Source organism: Cyclopterus lumpus, chromosome 8, assembly GCF_009769545.1.
Source record: "Cyclopterus lumpus isolate fCycLum1 chromosome 8, fCycLum1.pri, whole genome shotgun sequence".
Lineage (NCBI taxonomy): Eukaryota > Metazoa > Chordata > Actinopteri > Perciformes > Cyclopteridae > Cyclopterus > Cyclopterus lumpus.
Window position 1 is genome coordinate 6169156 of NC_046973.1, and position 22305 is coordinate 6191460.

Genomic DNA, 22305 nt, shown 5'->3' on the forward strand with positions numbered 1-22305 from the left:
TTAAAGTTTTAGTCTAAAATATGGTTTCTTCTTTGGTTTTGAAATGTTTTGTTTGTTGCGCAATCAATCATCTTCCAGTGGTAAATGGTTTTGTAACAAAAGTCTCAGGCTGACTTATACAAAGTGTTTATTATATTATTACTTCTGTTCAGGGGAATAAGTGTGAGTGTGAGTGTATAAAGTTCATAAATAAAAAACATTAAAATGTGACCTGACTGTTCAGGCACATTTTGGGTGACTGGCTAAAATCCTACAAGTTCCATTCTGAAGTAGCTATTTACCTTTCTCATAACAAAAGAAGAAGTATATATTGCATTCAGTAATTTAGTCATATACCTAGAGAGCTTTGAGTTTTAAACTTCAGTCTCAAATCCTCCACCGCACCTCCTGCCTCCCACCCCCTCAGTCCTGCTCCTGCCAGCACAGCTGGACCGACTGCAGGTCAGCGGAGGCGCCTCTACAGCGCTGTCCCAGGACGAGTCTTTGTAGCCACTCGATCACACTCTGCCCAGGGAGAGCGCGAAATCAGCTTCAGTAAGGGAGACAGGGTCAAAGGTCAGTATGTGCATTTTCATGTCATGAGACACTATGTGTGTGTGTGTGTGTGTGTGTGCTGTAAAATAATACTGCATTGTATCTTCCATGTGAGTCCAAAGTGATTTCGTAGTTGTTTACACCTGGTAGGCTACTCATCTCCACATGAATCAGACAGTGTAGACATCCACACACTTGTAAAAGTTAATTGAATGCACATTCAGAAACATGCAAAGCAACATCACAGGCACTTTTGAAAAGCTTATCATGTAACAAAAGGTTTCATGTGAAGAATCCCTCTATAGTTACGGCTTTGGCGTGGCTCCATATCGGTCCTTATAAAGTAAGAACTGCTGACTGCACGTGGTTAACAATTTCAGAGTTGAGATTTAATTAGCTAACGTAGCTAACGTATTTTTTGACACAATGTAGGATGCAGCTTTCATTTAGTAATCCACTGACCACAACACCATAGCAACACCATACTGTACTATCATCCAAAACAAACACATCCCAGTTGTATGATTTGGTTTATTAAGGTATGCCTAATGTATTACCTAATGCCTATTTATACAGCTAGCAGACACTGGGATGCCATTTGAGCATCCCATTGAGGTTTTATTTATACCTGACTAATATAAGTCCAATATTCAGTCACCTTTTAACTCTGGTTCAGCTTTTCTGCATTTTAAGTTATATGGGGGACGGTTGATGACAATTCAACCATCAAGTTCATAAAGCCACAACCTGCCATTTTACAGTTTACACTTGGTTTACGTCATTAAGCTAAGCTAACCGGCGGCTGGCTATGACTTTATATTTAAGATACAGATATGACTCCCAGCAACAAATCAAAAACACATATTTCACAAAATGTCAAACTAAAAATACAAAAAATATAACTTGTATAAATGTTACTGACAGGTATGCTTGTTTAGGAGATACATCACTCTCAGAGACAGACCCCAGGTTACATCCAGGTGTCTTCAGATGAGTTTGTAAAATGGCCATGTCCTAACATGAGTGTAAGGTCTCTATATATGTTTGTATTCAATGTCTGCAGGTATGAATATGTGTGTGTTTGTGAGTGAGTCTAAGGTGTCGTCAGGTATGTATGTCTTGGTGAGTATGTAGGCGTTTTGCATGTCTGTGTGTGTCTACATTTTATTTATTTAGTGTCTGTAATATGTTGTTGTCTTTTTGCGTCGGTTAATTTTTCCTGTTGTTTGTGTTGGTGCATGTTGTGTTGCTCTTTCCTGATTTGCTGCTCTTTCCTGACCCCCCTCTAGTGTTGAGTGTTGGCGAGGGCGGGTACTGGGAGGGAACAGTCAGGGGTCGCACAGGTTGGTTCCCCTCTGACTGTGTGGAGGAAGTGATGCTTCGAAGCCAAGACAACCGATCAGGTGATCAGCAGCAGTCACACACACATGCACACACACACACACACACACACACACACACACACACACACACACACACACACACACACACATACACATACACACACACACACGGCAGGCTGATCCTGAAAAACACCCAGCAGCACTTAAAAAGGAAGATATCGTTTCATATCTACCCTCCTATGAATCTTTTCAACTAATTTCGTCTCTCACAAAAAGCCTGATGATGCATTAAGATGCTAGTTTTAGTAATATGGGACAATGTTGAGGATAATAAGTTACTATGTTATTGTTTTTTAAGCCCTTAATTGGTTAATATCATTTTCTTAACACTTTCTATGACGTCCGTGTCTATAATGCATTATAATCTACTTATAGCACTGTATAATTATAGTTAAAAGCTCTCATAAATATTCAGAATGATGTACAGAACAATAATCACAATACATTATAATGCAATTTATAATGACTTATAAGGCCAAGTATAACTTCACTATACCAGTGATTATAAGATAAAATTAAGCATTAAAATGTATTACTATGATAATTAAAATATTCTGTGATCCATCCACAAAATTCAGTGAGTGACCAGAAATTATGAATTGTTATGATACTTGACCATATAAGTCGTTATAAAATGCTTTATAATGTGTTATGACTATTGTTATCCAACAATATTAATATATATGAGCACTTTATAGCAGATTATAACGTTATAAGTACGGTTCTAATGCATTATAGACATGGGCGTCATATAAAGTGTGACCACATATTATTATAGTGATAGTATACGGTAATTAAACAGTACCTGCTGTATAATAAACTTGGCAAATAGATTAAATGTAACTGCAACCATGCTGATGTCCCTGTGATTTTGTGTCTCAGAGAGCCGTGGAGAACGAGCCAAAAGGCTGTTCCGCCATTACACTGTGGGGTCCTATGACAGCTTTGACGCTCCCAGGTAAGAGTTACTGTACTTTGCCACTTGTCAACACTGATGTACATCAAACTGGAGCCAGTTTTATGAAAAGCAAATAGCCACCTGCACATATTTTCTAAGCAGCAGGGGAAAAAACTGGATACGGTGCTCTGCTTCAGCTCACAGGGTTAAGGGTACAGTAGGGTTCATTTAGGGTAAGGTCACTCCAGAACTTCACCTGCCAGAGGGCTATTTGAGCTGAACACAAGGGCACTTTGGGCCACTTGGGCTGACAAAAGAGGCATTTGGATGCTTCAGTGCCCGTTTGATGTGACATTAGGACCAGAATGAAGCATGAAAGTATCCCATTATGACACAGACACGTCCTGGTTAAATGAAGGTCAAGGGAAGGGCAGCTTGACATTCAGATTATTGCTCTACTGCGGCAAAAAGGAGCTTACTGCCGAGCTAAAGAGTATGGTGTAACTTGTCCATCTGCCCAGCGGGTACTGCAAGTCAAGCAGACAACCTTTTTCATCCTGACCCTGCTTCTCCAACGTTTAGACTCACAGCACGTGTCGGGAGGGGATTTGTTCGTACAGCAACATACTGTATACATCTACTCAGATCGGGTGATTCATGGAGAGATTCATGTGTTCCAGTGGTGCTTTGATTTGTGTGATGTGATGTGTTGCGAGTGATTCATGCGGTAGGATGACGATGTGCGAGGGTTCACTGCCTCAGGTCGAGAAGCTGATGCGCGTGCTTTCATACAGCAGTCATCCTCAAGGAGGCACATGTTTACCAGCTGGTTTTGACAAGCAGGTCTTTGTCACATCAGGATTTTAGAGTGAGTTTTTTCCTTTGTGTGTCGGTCTGTTGGCTCTGAGGTGCAACGCTGCATTGTGGGGCTGCACTTTTAAGGTGGGCTGAACTTGTCAGTGACGGTGCACTCGGAATCAAACCATTCTGATGACTCAGATCTGTTGACACATGAGGGAACAACTCTCCTGTATTGACTCTGAATGTGACTTCTCCTCATTTACTCAGCCTAATATAATTCCCTTTAATGCCTTGCATCTGCATCATGGCGAGCACGGCATCGCTTTGAGGCAAACTCATTTCAGTGTCCGTGACTTGGACCGAGCAATGAGAGAATTATTTACATAGAAATAAAGCCATTATCCATTGCATGTATTATTTACATGAAATCACGCCTTTCCCTGTCGTTTTCCGTTCTCTTGCTCATCATCATTCTTTATCATTCCTCAAATTTCTCTTTCAAGCCTGCTTCTTTTTCTTTTCATGTGTTTCCTTTCTCTTTATCTCCATCTGTAACTGTGTTTCTCTCTTGCACATGCACACAGTGTCATTTATTATTAACGTGCTTTTCATCAACAGTGACATTTAATGTAAGCAAAGCACTCAGCCATGCAAACTCACGCACATATATTTTACACGCCTGCTACACACGCACCATGGATAATTAAAACCGTGTACTGCAGCAAGACTATTTGTTTATTTCTGACTCAGAACCGCCCTCACATAAGCCTACTTACACAGGCTTTATCACTACATGTAATATCTCACCTTTAATTCCTCCAGATTTGGCCGCATATCTCAACCATCTCTGCATCCCTCCTGTGCGTTTTATTCATCACTGTATTGCTAACCCCCCTGTACCTTTTTTAATTTTCTTTCTATCACCCTTTCTCCCCTGTGGTGTCTCCATCTGGAGGTCAAACAGTCTCTAAAGGGAGAACAGGGCTGGAGAGAGGGATGAAGGAAGAAGGGCATTCTGTGTTTACAAATGGGTGAAAAGAGACATATGCATTGTTTTTGTGCAAGCAACAGGGGGCCAAAGCAGGTGTGAAGGATGTCCTCTGCATGTTTGAACTTTTTTCATATGATGCTAATCTTTTTTTAAATTAGGAATTATAAAGTCAGTATATTTAACACAACTATTGGATGGATTTCCGTTGCCAAATATTGTACTGACATCCCAGATGATGAATCCTTCATGTAATGATATCAAGTAAAGAAAATTACATAGTTTTGCTTTAACGCCTGAATCTGGTACAATGAAATAGTTTTGAAATGGATATGATCTGACTGGCTCCATTTTTTAGATAAGCCCATATTGGTCCCTCTCTAATAAACAAAGTCATCTTATCTGCCAACTCTCTGATCCTTGCCTTCGTATTGGCAGCTGGATAACAGGACAAGCTGTGACATAACGGAAGGCATGATGACCAAAAACCCTGCAGTCCGAGAGATGCACGGCCGTACCTCGATAATGCAGCGTGACAATTAAATTAATAAGAACACAAGGAGGGATATGATGACTTAAGAGCAACACTGCTGTTCTCAATAAAATAGATGAAAGCTATGAACTGATCTCATCAGATCTCTGTGTCATTGCCGCAGCTCAGATGCACTGATTAAACTACACAATCTGTACATGCTGCTGCTTCACCTCCCAGGCCAAATGAGACCATTTTTGGGCCAACATTGGGTCAAATAAGGACAAGCGAGCACTCAGAGTTTGGAGAAGGGATGCAGAACTTGTCTAGCGAGACACATGCATTGCTTTTTGCTTGTGCATATAGGCAACATAAAGTCTTATTTGATTTTTCACATTTCTCTAACATGTAGGACTTCACTTTATCTGACTCTATGTAACAAGAGATAGACAACAGCATTAAAGAGTGTGTGTTCAGGTTCGACCATTGTGTGAAAGAGATGCACACACAGTACAGGACGCATTAGGCAGACATGCAGATACACATAATCACACAATAATGTGGACCTTCTGTCAACGCTTGTTTGCGCTCCTGCTCCCTCCCCCTTTTCTCTCTCCCTCCCTCTCTCTCTTTCCCCCTCTCTCTCTCTTCCTCTTTCCTTCATGCCCTCTCTTTATCTCTCTCTCATCACACATGCGTGCACAAACAAACACACACACACACACACACACACACACACACACACACACACACACTGTACACAGAATCACAGCGGTATAGCCTGACATGCAGGGAGAAAAACCAAAAGGCAGCGATGTGAGGAGAGAGGGGACAAGAGCCGTGATCATCCTCGAATGCAGGAGGGAGGCAAGAGAGAGAGTCATAGAGAGGAAAGGACGGAGGGAGGGAGGGCAAGTCGACGGAGGACAGCTTCGACATACATGGAAGGAGGCTCTGACTAAGAGATGATGTGAGTGGCGATTTGAGAGAATCTGTTCTCTCTCTCTCTCTCTCTCTCTCTCTCTCTCTTTCTCTCTCTCGCTCTCTCCTTCTCCTTCTCCTCCTGCTCTTCCTCCTTCCGCCACTCACCCGCCAGCTGTTTCTCTGTCCTCTCTCCTCTTCCTGTCTGCGTCGATGTGTCTCCTCCTCCCCCTCGTTGCCTTGCTCTACCCTCTCATTCATGCTTTGTTTACAGCAAATGTGAGGATGTATGAGTGTGTTCATATGTGTCATGTGTTTGCATGTTAGAGCTTGGAGAGAAAGCAAAAAAAAAAACAGGGTGAGGTTAGTTAAGTGTGATTTGTAATAATACTTACAGCACTAATTTGACTTGTCTTGTCACATGACGATGATGATACCCGTTCAATCATTTCAACTTCATATCATTTCATTTGAGCTAGGACTGTACGTAGCAGAGACGTAGCTCAGTCACATCCATTTTTATGAATGGGACATTATGACGATGATCGATGGGCAGAGTGAATACTACATTTAAACCATACAGTAGGAAGTGCAGGAGTGATGAGAATGGATGAAGGGGAAGAAGAGGATGGAGAAAAAGACGAGAGAAAAGTGTTGGTGGTTGTTTATGAGTTGAACGTATCAATGCATGCATATTTGGACTGTATGTGTGTGTTTGTGCATGAATCCCATGCGAACAAACCCTATCACCTCTCACTCTGTCTCTCTCCCTAATTTAGGGAGAGAGAGTTATTCCCCCTCCCGCTCCCCTTGCTCCTCTTCTCTCTCTCTCTCTTCTCTCTCTCTCTCTCTCTCTCTCTCTGTCTCTCTGTCTCTCTGTCTCTCTCTCTCTCTCTCTCTCTCTCTCTCTGTCGCAGTCACAATGAACCATCTCCATCTCTCCCTCTCCCTTTCCTCCCTTCTCTCTCTGTCTTAAGTATGAAGGGGTTGGGAGAGCTCGGCCCTCTCCCTTTCCCTTCTTCCATCTCTCTCTCCTCCTCTTCCTCTCCTCCTTCTCTCTCGCGGCTCGCGCTTGCTGCTGTCTCGCTGGAAGACGAGAAGGAGAAGGAGCAGGAGAAGGAGGAGGAGGAGAGGGAGGGGAGGAAATGGCGATGGGGGCATGCGGCGAGGAGGATCTCTCCCTCTCCCTCTCCCTCTCTTCTTCTTGGCCGTCGCTCGGCCCTGTGAATAGGAGCATCTGGTTCATTTACAGGTACCTGCCATGGCTTTTTATACCCCTACCCTCCACTTCCTCCCTCCCTCCCTCCCGCTCTCTCTCCCTCCAGGGATGCATGCATGTGGAGGAAGGCAGTGCAGGATCTATAAGATAGATTGGCAGATGTTGCTACAGACGGATGTGTTTGATTTAGTGTGTCTCAATGTGAATGTGAGTGTGTGTGTGATGTATGTGTGTGAAGACGGACAAGAGCTGCTGCTGCACAGCCCGGTGTATGAGCAGTGCAGCCGTTCTGTGTTTCGCTGTACGAACATCTGTGTGTGTGTGTGTGTGTGTGTGTGTTTGTGTGTGTGTCGTTTTTTCTTTCTCTCTGCTTTGAATCGTTCCCTAAACAAACGTCCTCTAGCAATGCTGCACCGACACAAGTGACACTGCTTTTACTGATGTGCAGACTGATTGTGTGTTTGTGTGCATGCCTCATGTTTGTGTGTGTGTTTGCTGTTGTCCATCAAAAACATAAAGCTCTTGCAGGGACATCTCTCTGCTTCTGTTGACCGGTTGATTACATGTGTTCCATGTATGCGTATTGTGTGGCGTGTATGTTAACCAGTATGTATGTTTATGTGAGACGGAGAGAGAGAGAGACAGAGAGAGAGAGAGAGAGAGAGGGAGAGAGAGAGAGGACAAATTGGAAACAGTGAGGGAGTTTTAACGATGCAGCATGCATGACAAGTTCCAGCTTCTTTCTCACACCTCTATGGAAGCCTGCGTGGCCAAACCTGTTTAATATCTCAGCTTTTAAATATGCAGTATGAGACTCACTGTACGCTGTGCTGGATTGTCCAGCTCAGTCACTTGTATCTCAGACACTGATGACAATATTGGGAGGCTATTACTCGGGCAGCAACACTGAGCGGCACTGTCACTGTGTCCCAGTTCAGTAGCTGGATCCTCGGAAGGATGCAGTCCACAAAGGTAGGAATAAGGGGCTGAACCTGCTCTTCTCTCTAAATAAGTGAGGCATATAGCGTCAGAAAGAGGAAAACTAATGGTGTGTTTAGTTGTCAACATGTAAAGATAAGTTTCAAAGTTTGTCACTTGGAAATTTCTCTCAAATACCCAACAAGTTTAATGATACCCAAAGTTGCATTACAAGTTACCGAGCAAATAAGTTGGGTTTTAAAACCCTGTGTTTACAACATGGCCGGGACATGGGGGCTTCTAAGGATGCACTGGCCGTGAGCAAATGTAGGCTGTATTTCTTAGCTGCACGTTGAGGAGCATTCACTCCAGAAATGATTCAGACTTCAGAGGATCCAGTCACTTGCGGTACAGCTAATGTCACTTAAAGTTGATGACATCCTTGAAGACGGCAACGCTAGAGTAAAGTTGGTTGAACGGGATTTGAGGGATTATTGCTATGTATGCAACCCTGAGGACACACAGACACACACAGATACCGTGAGTGAATATAGCAGAAGCAGTGCAACAAAAACGACAGATATGATCTGACACATCTTCCAATGACTAGTATTTCATTTTATAAAAAGGCACTTGCAGTTGCCAGATTTATATGTTCACATCGCAAATGACTCGGCTTTGCGAGTGTCACTTTGTTCCCACTGATTTTTGACCGTGCAACAGAGTCTGAGTGCATCTTTGCAGTGGTCCAGTTTTCACGAGGCATAATCTGCGTTGTGTGCTGCTTTTGGTGTCCCCTCTCATAGTGATTTGTCATTCTGATGAGTTCATATTACTGGTTACCATGCAGGCACTTAGCCTTATGAGGCACTGTTTGTTTGAAATAAAGAAAATCAAGAACGAGAGTTATCATCGGCTGCAGTGACGGGGTGTAATAGTTCTTTGAGTGTTGTCCTTGAAGCATTTAATGATGCTGTCCCTCAAATAAACTTCATATTGTAGTAGTAATCCATGATGTTTACTGAGATTAAGCACACATATGATCTTTTGTTGATGGTAAAGTTTCCTGAACCAATATGTTTGTTGTCTACACGCATGCTGGATTTCAATGGAGCGACTTGTTGCCTGCAGAGACATCTACACGGGGATGGGACGTTTCCATTTATTTGTATCTATTTTCCAATAGTAATGCACTTCTATGAATGTGTTTACATGTACAGCATGTGCTCATGTATTCACTCGGTCCCTCGGAGCGTTTGAGGTCTGGGCAACAGAGATGGACAGAGGAGAACAAGAATAACAAAGAGACAGAGCCTTGGCAGAGACAGAGAGGCTGTCACGGCCTGTGGAGAGAATCACACACTCAATAGACTGAATAAAAAAGATCGAGAGAGGAAAATGTGATTAGAAAAAGATGAGTAGAAGTTTGAAGAACAAGGGAGGGAAGCCAGTGTAAAGAGAGGTATGGAGTGGGCGGGGCCATTAGGATGGAAAAATGCCAGTGATGAGAGAAAGAAAGAGGGATGAACAGATGGAGTGGGCTGGGACTATTTTGGTGCACGATGGAATCACAAGCATGTAGTTACAGTATGTCACAGCTGACACGGTATATATACCCCTCTGACTCACTGACTGACTGAATGGCTGTTTGGAGGGCCTTGGCATTCATAAGTAACAAGAGTCCATTAGCGGTCAGCCCTGAGAGGCGGAGTGCTAGAAACTAAAGTGCCCGAGAGTTCATTATGTGTGTCTCGTCTCACCTCTCCTGCTAGAAAGATTATTATGTAACACCGTTTCATACTATTGGAAGCTTTAATTGGTTACTACACACAAAGTAACGCGTTAAAATGGTGTCATTCAATCTGGTCTGCCTTACCTGTCTTGTATGTTGCATACAGTGGTGTAAGAAGTACCTAGATCCACTATTTATGTTAAAATACTAATACAATGATGTTAAACATTTTTAAAAAAAAAATCCAACTTAAGCGAGACACATTATCAGCTAATTGTAATTAAAGTATCAAAAGTAAAAGCAGACCGACATAATGTTATATATTGCATTGAGAAATTATTATTACTAAAGCATTAAAGCATAAGTACCATTTCAAAGTTGTATCTGGTTGAGGTGGAGCTAGTTTTAACTACTTTTTATACAGTTAGGGCCACAAGATAAATCATAAGGGTTGTGAAATGTGGTGGGAAAGAAGAACAAATTCTGCTACACAAATCTGCATTTGATTTTTTTCTAAATTTTTTTAAATAGTTTGATACGTTTTTCTATTGGGCACCTAAATCATCTGAGCTGTTTATAGGGGAAACGTCTCTGCCAAGAGCCAGTAGATATCTGAAAAGTGTCTCAACTAGACACATCTTTTTTTAGGGGCCCAAAAGTCAAAGTGTTAAGAACAACAGTTTTAATCTTCACAATGCATTGTATTTTGTAAATTTTTTTCTTCATTGTTTTAATGTAAAATCTTGATCAGAAAAGTAACGTCCATCTATAGTTGTTGGATAAATGTTGTTAAAGCGATGTAAGAAGTAAAACATTAATTCACTTCATATATTTGGTTATATTCAACCACTGGTTGCATATTTCCCATCTGTTTGTGCTACGAGAGGGAACAGAAAGTACACTGCAGGCTCCACCTGTGAGCATGCAACCCCTCCTCTCTGCTGTCAGTGACGACTCGCGCTCCATCACAAGTTTATCTGCATCCAGATTGAGCTGTTGCTGAGGCAACGAGCAGCGGCATCATACTGTATACAGCGTCTCTTCTTCTCTGAGGTTCAGGTGGAAACCAGCTCTGGCCTCGCTGTCAGAAACATAAAGCAAAGAGAAACTTAACAAAACAACTGCACTGTGGGGGAGGTGGCAGACATTTGAAGTTAGTGTTGGTTGGAGTTGGACTGGCAGTATTTTTATATTGAAGCTACACTATTTTGAAAGTCAATATTCTGTGAGACAGCAACGGCACAGATACATCGAGAAAATACAATTTAAATTACAGTAATATAATTTAAAAAGGTATACCAAAATACCCCATTAAAGTAAATATCAGTTCTACAGTAAAATGTTTCATAAAACCAACCGCATCATTTTCATTAGAGCTGTTTGGGTGTTTTTTTTATTGACAAATATCACACTTTTTTGTGTAAATAATACATTGTGTAAAAATAATAGAAAGAACAAGGAGGAGGAATATAATAAAACTAGAATGTATATTACTAAGTATACAAATGTAAATACATAAGTAAATTCCCACAGATCCCAGTTTTAATCTGATAAACAGACAACTGAAAGCTTTCTGCGTGGTACTGGTGATGATGTCATCAGAAGGGGACGCAGGAAGTGAGGAGCAGGCAGTGGTGGAGAGGAGTGGTGTAGCTGGGGAAGGGAACAGTAACACCAGCAAGATACTTTTTGTGATTTATGGATTTTAAAACTTTACTTTCTACCCGTCATTTCCATTGATTTAAGGCAGAAAGTGAATGCAGACATGCAAGGAGCACATGTCCATGTTTCTGTCTTTAATTTCTGTCTTGTGTTCTCTCTCTCTCTCTCTCTCTCTCTCTCTCTGCTAGTGACTATATAATTAAGGAGAAGTCAGTGCTTCTGCAGAAAAAAGACAGCGAGGGTTTCGGCTTTGTGTTGAGAGGGGCCAAAGGTGAGAAATGTGAAATATTCACAAACATCCTGCCTTTTAAGCACAGATTTAGGTATGGTGCTTCAAATCATACATTATCACATGCATAATACATTCTCATATTTTCACTGTGTCTCCAGCTCAGACTCCTATCGAGGAGTTCACCCCGACCCCAGCCTTCCCCGCCCTGCAGTACCTGGAGTCAGTGGACGAGGGAGGCGTCGCCTGGAGAGCCGGTCTCAGGATGGGGGATTTCCTGATAGAGGTGATTTACCACTGAACGATTGGTTGGAAAAGAAGGCACTGACAGATTCTTTAGAGTTCTCTGAACCGATACAGAACTAGAAAACAATGATGTGCAGTCCTCTAAATGGGGGATATAGGATAGGAAATGTGTAATCTTCACCTACACCTTATCCCAATACCTCACTTTCCCCCAAAGTTCATTAAAATCTGTTAATAGGTTAACTTATACCAGCCTGTAAAAACTACATAAATATATATTTCTGTTATATGACGGAATAATATATTAATATAGTTTTACAGACAAATTAAATTGAAGGAAAATGTTACTGATGAAAGATGAAATTAAACTCTGTCTCTGTGTCTTTCCCAGGTCAATGGTCAGAATGTGGTGAAGGTGGGTCACCGACAGGTCGTCAACATGATCCGACAAGGTGGCAACAGCCTCATGGTCAAGGTTGTCATGGTAACCCGCAACCCCGACATGGAGGAGGGTTCGAGGAAGAAAAGTAAGAGTCTATCTCCTGCCCCCTAGGGTGCTACTGTAGGCAAATGCTGGTTGTACTTGACCCTTGTTCTTGAACAGCTTGACTCTCTCTGTCTCTACCCTCCAGTCCCCCAGCAGAGTAAAAGACTGAGCACCCCGGCTATCGCACTAAGATCTAAATCCATGACTTCTGAACTGGAGGAGATGGGTAAGAAATCAGCATGGATAAACTTTTGGGGGTGAAAAGACAAGAATTACAAAATGAAGAGACAGACAGGGAGATGTAGACAAATACAGAAAGTGCCTTAATGCTGAAGATACTGGCAGGAATAGATTGAGGTGATGAGGGATGATGGAAACAGTGTGAAACCAGAGTGTTGGGAGTTGCTATAGATGCTGAAAGTGTGAAGGGGAGTTGAACGAGGTCTAAATTTAGACAGCTAAAAAGTAGAGGAGATAGTTACTCAGCGAAAGGAGAGGGAAAGAAAGAAGAAGATTGGCTTCCGCTGGGGATGACGGTCTCAATGCATTTCACTGTTCTTTCAGAGGTTCCACACTATCACTTCCAGCACCCCCACTACAGGTAACCCCACCCAGAAACAGTGTCCGCTATCCACCCTGTGATCCCGCTCTTACTGCCCGCATCTCTTACCTCTTATCCCCCTGCACCCGCCCACCCCACCCCCACCCCCCACTGCTCCCTGGCCCGCCCTCAGCTTTAACCCCAGCGCCCACAGAGCAGTCTACCAGCCCCTCTGCTCGACACACACACACACACACACATACACACACACACACACACACACACACACACACGCACACACACACGCACACGCACATTCACACACTCAGCAAGTATTTGTTGCCACGGTAACACTGCAGAGGAATGGGCATCACCTGAGGAGAGTTTTCCGGGTGCCACAAACATCGCTGCTAAGTGTCTGGTTGTCATGTGTTTGTGAGCAAGTTGCAAAATATGTCCTTGATATCTTTTGTTGAGAATATCTGCGCCCGGGATCAAAATGATTAAGATGAGTAATTATTGAGATAAAAGCAACTTTGTTCCAGGTCTGTTTCTATGGTTACACACTATGTGTAGCTATGCCATCTCTATTTGAGGCAAAATAGTGGGAGGAGAGTGCATGGTGAGGGTCAACACCCCCATTTACGGATTCGAACGTTGGCCAGTGTTTTATAGGGTGCTGCAGGAATTAGTCCTTCACGCCTGGAAATGAATCAGCATTTTTTCACTTCCGGTCCGTCGTCTCAAAGTCAATTCGTCTTTCTCAAAGGGTGTTTGGTTATAAGCCTGAAACAAGGTTCGTAGTTTAAACAAGCTTCAGATATTTTAACGTTTTCATATAAAATACGTCAAATACTCGAAAATGTTGAGCTTTTACGTGTCTTAGAAAAGGCATTTGCTAACTCAAGGATAAATGAGACTACTAAACGTCATCATATCCTTACAGCTTTGTTGCGACTGTAGTATTGTTCTTTAATAGCCTAGCGTTAGCTTTTATATCTGCCGATTGCATTCATGCAATTCAAAATCATTCAAATTTGTGAAGATTATCTTTTCTAAAAGTATTATAACCTTATTTTTTTTGTTGTGAGATGCTATCTTTCTGGGTTGGCGTACAAAAATAAATCATCCCTGCAGATGATGTGTTCGGATTATATTTTCGAAATGTTTCTGGTGCCGTCGCTGTTGCTGGTTCTGAGCAATTGATTATGAATGAAGGCTGATGACATCTGGAGCTACTGGAGAGGAGGGGAATCTGCAGGGCTTTGTCAGCTGGTCTCAGCTCGGGTTTCACTACTTTCTCTTACAAACAAGGAATTAAACTCGCCCAGACAGATAAACAACAGCAACTACCACGAGTCCTACCCTGCTGCTGCTGTTAGTCAGGATCTGACTCAAAAGTATCCAGAGTGAAGGAATCAGCCCTTTGCTTTATTCCTCCCCCATCTCCTCTCCTCACTCGCCTCCTCTCTGTGGTGTATACCTCACTGTCGGTTTCCTGAACCCCTAACTCACCTCCCCCCCACCATTAGTGCTCCCTCTATACACTTATCTCACCACTACTGGTATACAGTACCAGAGCTCAGGCGGACATTAGGTTATTGACTTTAGGTTTGAGGTATATCATGAACAGTGTCACCATTACATCGTTTGTCCACCAGATAGCATTTAGTTGATTGAGATGTCCCACTTAGTGTGCATCTTGGTCACAATTAGAAAATAAATCTTAATCAATATGGTCTGATTATATAATGTGTTTTAGTTTAAAGAAAATGACTGTGGGCTGATGTAAAATGAGATTCTTTAAATCCCAAATATTGATATCCGTATTGACCATTACAAATCTCAATATCAGTTTAATGAGTCAGTTTGACTCAATATGAAGTGCATTTATCGATTAATATCCCGAGTTCCTTGAGATGTGTGTGTTTTTAAAAAAAATCACACACCTTATAATAACTTAGATTCTCTTTGCTTTTGCATCCTTGTGGATCAAGGTGAAGGGAGCAAAGTGTGTGATGAAGCCATGTTAGCCCGACCATATGCTCATTCTAATTCATCAGAATTAATTTAGCTGTGACGCCTATTTAACTATTTCACCTCTGTGATTGGTGCAGTGTCCCGGTTCACCTAAAAGTCATGCTGCAAGATAACAAGGACATTAACATGGAAACAATCGCGCAGTGAACTCGAGTCCACAAATTGTCGTTCTCCAGACAATAAGTTCACGCAAGTGCTATTTAAATGTGTTTGGAAACGTTTTGACAAAACTATGGCTTCATTTAAAAGAATTAAAAAAATGTTTGCAGTGCAGTTGTAAATAAAAGATGAAATAAAGACAAGTTCAGAAGTATTTCATGTATTTCATGCTTGATTTAACAATCGGACAAAACATTTAATTTAAACTACACATGATGATAACAGCTCGAGTATAAGTATTTCAGATAACCCTGCTGCTATGAAGGCCACACACAAAGGCTCACTCACACCAGTGAATGCAAACACTAAAGGGTCACCTTTAATTCTTCCTCTCAACTCCCCTGTAGACTTGTTCCTTGACTGTTCACTGTTTAACCACTGACTGTCTTTTTCTTGTCTCCTTTGTCTGCGCTTCACCGCCGGCTGCATCCTAACTGTTTAACAGTGGAGAGAGGTGGGAGTCAGCTTCAGACTAATGCCATATGTGTGTGTGTGTGTGTGTGTGTGTGTGTGTGTGTGTGTGTGTGTTAGAGAGAGTAACAGCAAGGAGCATACTGTATGTGAGTGTGCAGCATATTCACTGTAACATAATTGTGCATCAGCTGTCATAAAGTGTGGGGGGTGGATGTACGTTCTTGTACGTCGAAGATGGAAATGCCTGGCGAGGTGACTCAGTTTGTCAGGCTCCGGGGATATAATATAGTATTCACTGTAACAACGCTATCGCACTTTCACTCCTGCCAAAACTTAAGTCTCCTTTTGTCCTCTTTCCAGCTGCTACCCCTTGGAAAAAAAAATCAGGTATGCTCTGGTACACCCTCGCTTGAGGCATTGTATTTATGTCTCATCCAAAATGACTTGGCACTCAAACCACTTATTGGGCTTATTCTGAGTTTCTTGTCTTTAAGAATTCGAAATCCTCACAAGTTACAGGAGAAGAAGAGGACTGTCCTATCAGATGGCATTGAGTAAGGGAGCTCATGTTTTCTTAGTCTCTTTCTCTCTTTCTTATCCATGTTCATCAAGTGTGTCACTGTCCATTTATTTTGTTTCATTGCCGTATGTCCCTTTCTCCCCCCCACCCCCCCCCCCCCCCCCCCCCCCCCCCCCCCCCCTGGTCTTTTCTACTCTCAGATAAACTGGATTGAAATTCTTGCAGCAGCTCAGCAGACCATCAGCAACCAATGAGGCGCCAGGGACACGGGGGCAGGGGGCCAAAAGAGACAGAGGACGAAGTTTCTATGGCAATGAGGTGTGTATCATGAGACGTATTACATATATTGTTATATGTGTCCTGAGATATGTGTTATTTGACTTGTCCCACATACCACAGTCAAAAAGGTAAAAGAAGTTAAAAGATCCCAATTTACTGAGACCCCATAGATTTGCCTATACATACGTATTATCACCTGGCCAGTTATGAACAACACGTGAACCAACGTTAGGGTCAACACAGAGTCCTTTTTTTTACATTTCTGTGTCGTACAAAGAAATGTTTAATATGCTAATGTTGGCAGCAATAAATTATGTTTCATTAAAAGTCATAAAATGTTGCAAAGTGAACAACTACTGTACCAGTAGTTAAAATAAATATGCATGTTGGCAAACAAGAAACGTTTTCTATATTCTTGACTCCTTTAAAGCCTGCATTAAAAGGACATTAAAGGACTACTTCACCCCATATGACCATTTGTCAACATTAATTAACAAGAAAAAATTTTGATGAATTGAATAATTAATGGAAAATACATTCCATGAATACAAACATTTGTTTCCTAACACTCACATAACTCGTGCAGTATAGTCCATGTCTCATCATTTGCTCACTACTTCCCAAACACGTGCTAAAACCCCGACTATTTAAACATTCACATTGCAACAGGCCGCGCGCTACTCATCCATGTGAGTACCGTTTAAGGGTTTTAATTTGTACGGTTTTAGCCACAGCTTTAGATAAATGAGTCTGGCTTATACTGCATGAGTTTTTGTGCCAGAGTTTTCAAACAGATGTTTTTATATAGTTTTGCGGCCGCATTTACATGAATTCATCAAAGGTTCTCTTATTTTTTGTATTCTTTGTTCACTGTGGAGTTATTGATTTATGATCACTTTGGGGTATTCCCTGAAATGTTTTAAGTTAATTTTAAATTAACAATAAACCAATTGTGTAAAGGGTCTCTCTCATGGTGCCAAAACCTCTGAGAATTTACACCAAACTCAGCAGCCTACGTCACTTTCGTTATTACTTTTATCCAGCCCCCGCGTGTACTGAACGATTGAGTCTCACGGCACTCCTCCACTTTCTTTCACATACTCCTCTTTGGCCTTTCAGACAAACTACGGGGATCAGTCCTGGATGGGGATGATGTCGTCAGGGTTGGGCCTCGGCTATGACCGTGGCAGTACGCCTCAGGTCATGGCCCACAGCACGGTATGCGGCGGCAGAAATCCCATCGGTGAGGGCCGTCTGTTTTTCTGTCTGCCCCTCCTTTTGCCCATCTGTCTGTCCTCCGTACCAGTTTGAGGTCCACAGTGTTCTGACCTTCTGTCTGTGGCCAACAATGTTTTTGTCTCTACCAAGACATGTGCACACTTTGTATCTGTAGCTGATCGTATGTTTTACAACACCCTGTTTAACTGTACTATACTGTATAGTCAGATAAATATGTGTGTTTGTCTTATACTCACCCTACTACTATCTGGTATAGTCCAGTAATGGCACTAATCTCTGTTTTATTCTGGTTTGTTGCTCACTTTAAAGCTTTGCTAACTCTCTGAAACAGTAATGTGCTCTCTGATAACCCACAAAACCAATGCTGTGTGATGCTGCCCAGTTGCTACTTGTTGTGAATACAATACATAGCACTAACTGACTTACCTTCTAACAGACAGGAATTGAGGACAGACTCGCTGGCAGGTAGACAGGGCAGTCAGATTTAGACAGACACTCTCATAAATTACCTCAGATTTCACTTTTCTGGCTCCATTTCCACTCTACTCTTCTTCGCCCCAAAGATCTTTCCCCTTTTCTTCTTCATCAGCCTCTCTGCCCCTCACTCATACACACCATCTGTGAGACCTGTAATCCATTTTCCATCCTAATTGTTTTTTTCCCTAAATGCTGTACTGCAGGGGCGCCTGACGAGGAGAGGCAGTTCCTGAATCCTCCAGCCGTGAGTTTGCTCGCAGTCTGTCGGTGCTGGCCCAGACGAAAGATCCCTCCCCTCCCACCACAGCTCCACCAGAGCTCCATTCTCCTCTGCTCCGCCACTAGGTTGAGAGCAAAGTCTTCCCAGCAGTCTGTCTCCGTGTCCCAGTCCACATCCACGTCTGCCCACTACAGCCCTACTCTCAGTCAGCGCATTTCACCCATGGGGGCCGGGAAGGACAGCTGGTTCTAGCACTGGCCCCAGTGGTGGAGGCGGTGACCACACAACCTCGTATGCACACGCAGTTGGCCACACGGCTCAAAGCAGGACGGCTTCGCGGAAGGTGGCCTATTCTGGCGAGCCTGTTGGAGCTGGCACAGGAGCTGGTGGAGGGGCCAAGACAGCAGGTCTAGGAGAGGAGCTACACCACCGCTATCCCCCCATCCAGCATTGCCACTGTAATGCGCAGCACAAAACAACAACTACCCAGATCCAACCCCAGCGTACAGACCGCAGTGCGGCTGGGGCTGGAGCAGGCGGTCCCAAGGAGGCACCCGGAGAGGTAAGGGACCCTTGATGAAACATCCAAGGTAGAGGACCTACGCCTGAGCCAGGGTACCCTGGGGGGCCAAAGGCTCAGTGATAAAAGTCTCCATCACCATCCCCACCATTATTGTCAAGGCCCCTTCAAACCAGCAGCAGTGACGCAGCAGCCAGGGCAGCAGTGTGGAGGCCGACCCTCCTGCATCAGGAGAGACTGATGAAGCCAAAAACACCACATGCCCTCCTCCCTCCAATCCTGCTAACACAGCCCCCTTCCCCTCCTTCCATCCCAGCACCGCCACCTCCATCCTTGCCTTCTATGCGTGCCCCAGGATAATCTGGACTTCACCAGCCAGTTTGGGGGCTGCCATTGTTGGTGCAGCTCGCCGAGACCGGGAGCGGTTGCATGAAGCCCGCAGAAAGAGCGCCTCCTTGTTCATGTCTGCTGAGGAGGATGTGAGTATTGGGAGTGATGGAATAACAAGGACACAAGTGTCACAGCAACAGCTTAGCACACAGGAAGGTTCATCAACACGGCTGCGCCCGTCCAAGTCTATTGACGAAGGCATGTTCTCTGGGGACAATTTTATCCATCACACCCGCAGTATGCCTCCTGCCTTTGGCCTTCCTGAGTACTCCTCAGCTGCCCTGGACTATCAGCCTAAGTCTGTGCCTACTGACTTGTACACATCAGCAGGCAGGCAGGCAGCGCCCTCCAGTACAACCACCTTCATTCACCCTCTAACAGGAAAGGCCCTTGACCCCACATCGCCACTAGGCCTCGCCCTGGCTGCTAGAGAGCGTGCTCTTAGGGATGACAGCAGGTTAAGGAGGGGGGCAGATCACCACTTCACCCGCCAGATGTCGAGTGTGGTGTTTCCTTCATCTACCGTCACCTCTCCGCCAGTGTCGTCCACTGCCCAGTCCTCCAGCTCCTCTTACCTGGTGACCTCGTCTTCTCTGGCTGGTACCACAGCCACTGCTGGCCGCCCACCCTCACCCAGAATCCTGAGAGGAGTTGGGAGTGTGTGGAGTGAGGAAGGCAGTGGAGGAGAGAGGGAGCGTGAAGGAGGAGGGGCTCGTGAAGGGCTTAGAGTTCGCTTCTCGGAGGACAAAACGGTCCACACGCACCACTACCAGCCTCAGCCGTATCAACCAACCTACAAGGAGAGGGAGCGGGAGAGGTCGAGGGAGCGGGAGAGGTCGAGGGAGAGGGAGAGGGAGCTGTCGAGAGAAAGAGAGAGGGACAAAGAGAGAGAGGGTTACATGAGGCGGGCAGAGCAAGCTGCTGCCAATGCGGCAGCTGATAGCTCTGCTCAGCAGGGGTCCCACCCTCAGCAGCCTGGGAGACCCGCTTTTCTCAGGATGGAAAGCCAAGCTGATGCCTATATCTTGTCCCTCACCCCTCCCTCACCTCCACCTACCAGTACTCAGCAGACAGCGAACACTACTGGGAGCACTGGTCTGATGGTCCTTCCTCCCCCTGCCCCCTCAATTGATGCGGACGATGAGTTTGTCTTCGCAGACCCTCTCCCACCTCCATTACAGTTTGCCAACAGCTTCGACAGGGGAATTGGGGGATTATCAGGGTACTCACAACACGGGATGCGACCAAACAGCCTGTCCCGCCAACAGCAGGTCCCAGCCCCTCCACCTCCTCCCCCTCCACCACCACCCCCTCCGCCCCCCATAAAAGAACCATTTATAAGTGGGTTCCCTGCTCATACACCCCTGCCTTCTCCTCAGGCCGGAGACTCCACTGCCTCTAGCCTCACATCGTACGACAGTGAGGTGGCTAACCTGACTCAGTCCGCTCCCTCCCCCTCCCAAACGTCGCCCAACCCCCCGCCCCCTCACTCGCCCTCTACCCTGCAGCCCACCTCGATGACGGGTCCTCCGCCACTCCCGTCAGTCTCACCACCACCTCCTCCTGGATCCTATCACAGACCCTTCTCCATGTCCCATCCCCACCACCTTTACAACAGCTCTCATACTCCTGGGCGCTCTTCCCCGACGCCTCCCCCCCACACAGTCACACCTCCCCATGGCTACCGTGGTCCCCCAGCACCTTCCCCCACTGCTGCCACCGCTGCTCAACTTAGGGGCACTTTCTCACATGCCACGACCTCCAGCTGTGCCACTACAACCGCTGCTGCTACCACCACAACAAGCACCTCCACTCAGCTCTACCATGAGCGCACACACACCACACATACAACATCCTCCACCACTATCACGGGCGGTCGCAGGACAGGGGAGTACCACCGTCCTCACCCTGCTACCAAGAAAGGAGAGTCCCAGGAAACTGTTGTGGACTCTGGAATTGAAGAGCTGGACAGCCGTAGCAGCAGTGACCACCACCTGGACAGCATCCTGGCCGGCGTCCGGGAAAACAGGCTAGACCGTGGGGAGAGAGGACGGATTGGAGGAGGAGGTGGTGGGACAGGGGAATCGGAAAGGGGAGCAGATTTTATGGAGTCTTACATGAGCTACCTGGACGGACAAACTTTTGAGATGCAGAATGCCACAGCAGCAGCCTCCACCTACCCAAAGTCGAACAGGTTCAGAGAGGGAGGCCGCACCAGTGATCTACACAGACAGACCAGCACTGCTCCTGCATCCTTTCACTCCCACAGGCGAAGGGAAGAGCAGGAAGAGGACGAGGAGGGAGCGGATGAAAGCAGCCGTGATGGGTACGGGATGAGGGACATGCAGAATTTGGGACGTCCCATTTCACCATACTTTGATCGCCCTCGTACTCCTGAGATGAAGCCTCTCTGGGGCGAGGGGCAGATGTCGGGTGACCAGTCCGCTGCACTTTTAGAGGGAAAAAAGATTTACCCTCCTGCATCCAGTATGAAGCCCAACATCATAAATGAGCTGAGCAGTAAACTGCAGCAAAGAACCAAGGAGAGCTGGAGCAGCCAGAGACCATTGGGCAGACACAGGTAGACACAAGTAAAAACTGTTGAATGCATCACAGCATTAACTGCATTTGTTGTTGTTGTTGTTGATGATGATGCACAGCATTGTCACTCTGTTCACGTCTCACGTGTATCAATGTTTCCTCCCACAGTTGACGTTCAAGCCTTCTGTGATAAACTGTATTGTCTGTTTATGTCCTGTCTGTGTTGTGTCTATACTGTGTAAACTCTCCTCTCCTTTTATTTCTCTGGCTTTTTCCATGTGTTTCTATCAGAAGCAGAAACAGGTAATAAAGCGACTTCCACACTCTTTTTTCTGTCAGGAAGAACATAAAACTGTTATACCTGCTTAAATGTACAGCATGTTGTGAGACAGTAAGGAAGGAGAGAAAAGCTTGTTTAACTTTAAACATTTATAATGCTAACTGATTTTACAAAA

General features: G+C 44.6%; 1 protein-coding gene across 1 annotated transcript in view; it reads left to right on the plus strand.

Annotated features, from left to right (window-relative positions):
- Positions 1 to 22305, plus strand: part of shank1 (SH3 and multiple ankyrin repeat domains 1) — a 44431-nt gene that overhangs the window by 19725 nt on the left and 2401 nt on the right. The window contains 27 exon segments of the mRNA XM_034539345.1: positions 407 to 555; positions 1824 to 1937; positions 2820 to 2895; positions 11737 to 11819; positions 11939 to 12063; positions 12415 to 12550; positions 12656 to 12736; positions 12944 to 12952; positions 16025 to 16051; positions 16159 to 16218; positions 16385 to 16395; positions 16397 to 16429; positions 16431 to 16502; positions 17583 to 17649; positions 17652 to 17699; positions 18377 to 18421; positions 18424 to 18495; positions 18498 to 18524; positions 18527 to 18592; positions 18595 to 18635; positions 18638 to 18811; positions 18813 to 18878; positions 18881 to 18938; positions 18941 to 19203; positions 19205 to 19270; positions 19272 to 19301; positions 19303 to 21891. Of these exon segments, the coding sequence (XP_034395236.1) occupies positions 407 to 555; positions 1824 to 1937; positions 2820 to 2895; positions 11737 to 11819; positions 11939 to 12063; positions 12415 to 12550; positions 12656 to 12736; positions 12944 to 12952; positions 16025 to 16051; positions 16159 to 16218; positions 16385 to 16395; positions 16397 to 16429; positions 16431 to 16502; positions 17583 to 17649; positions 17652 to 17699; positions 18377 to 18421; positions 18424 to 18495; positions 18498 to 18524; positions 18527 to 18592; positions 18595 to 18635; positions 18638 to 18811; positions 18813 to 18878; positions 18881 to 18938; positions 18941 to 19203; positions 19205 to 19270; positions 19272 to 19301; positions 19303 to 21891 (4588 nt within the window).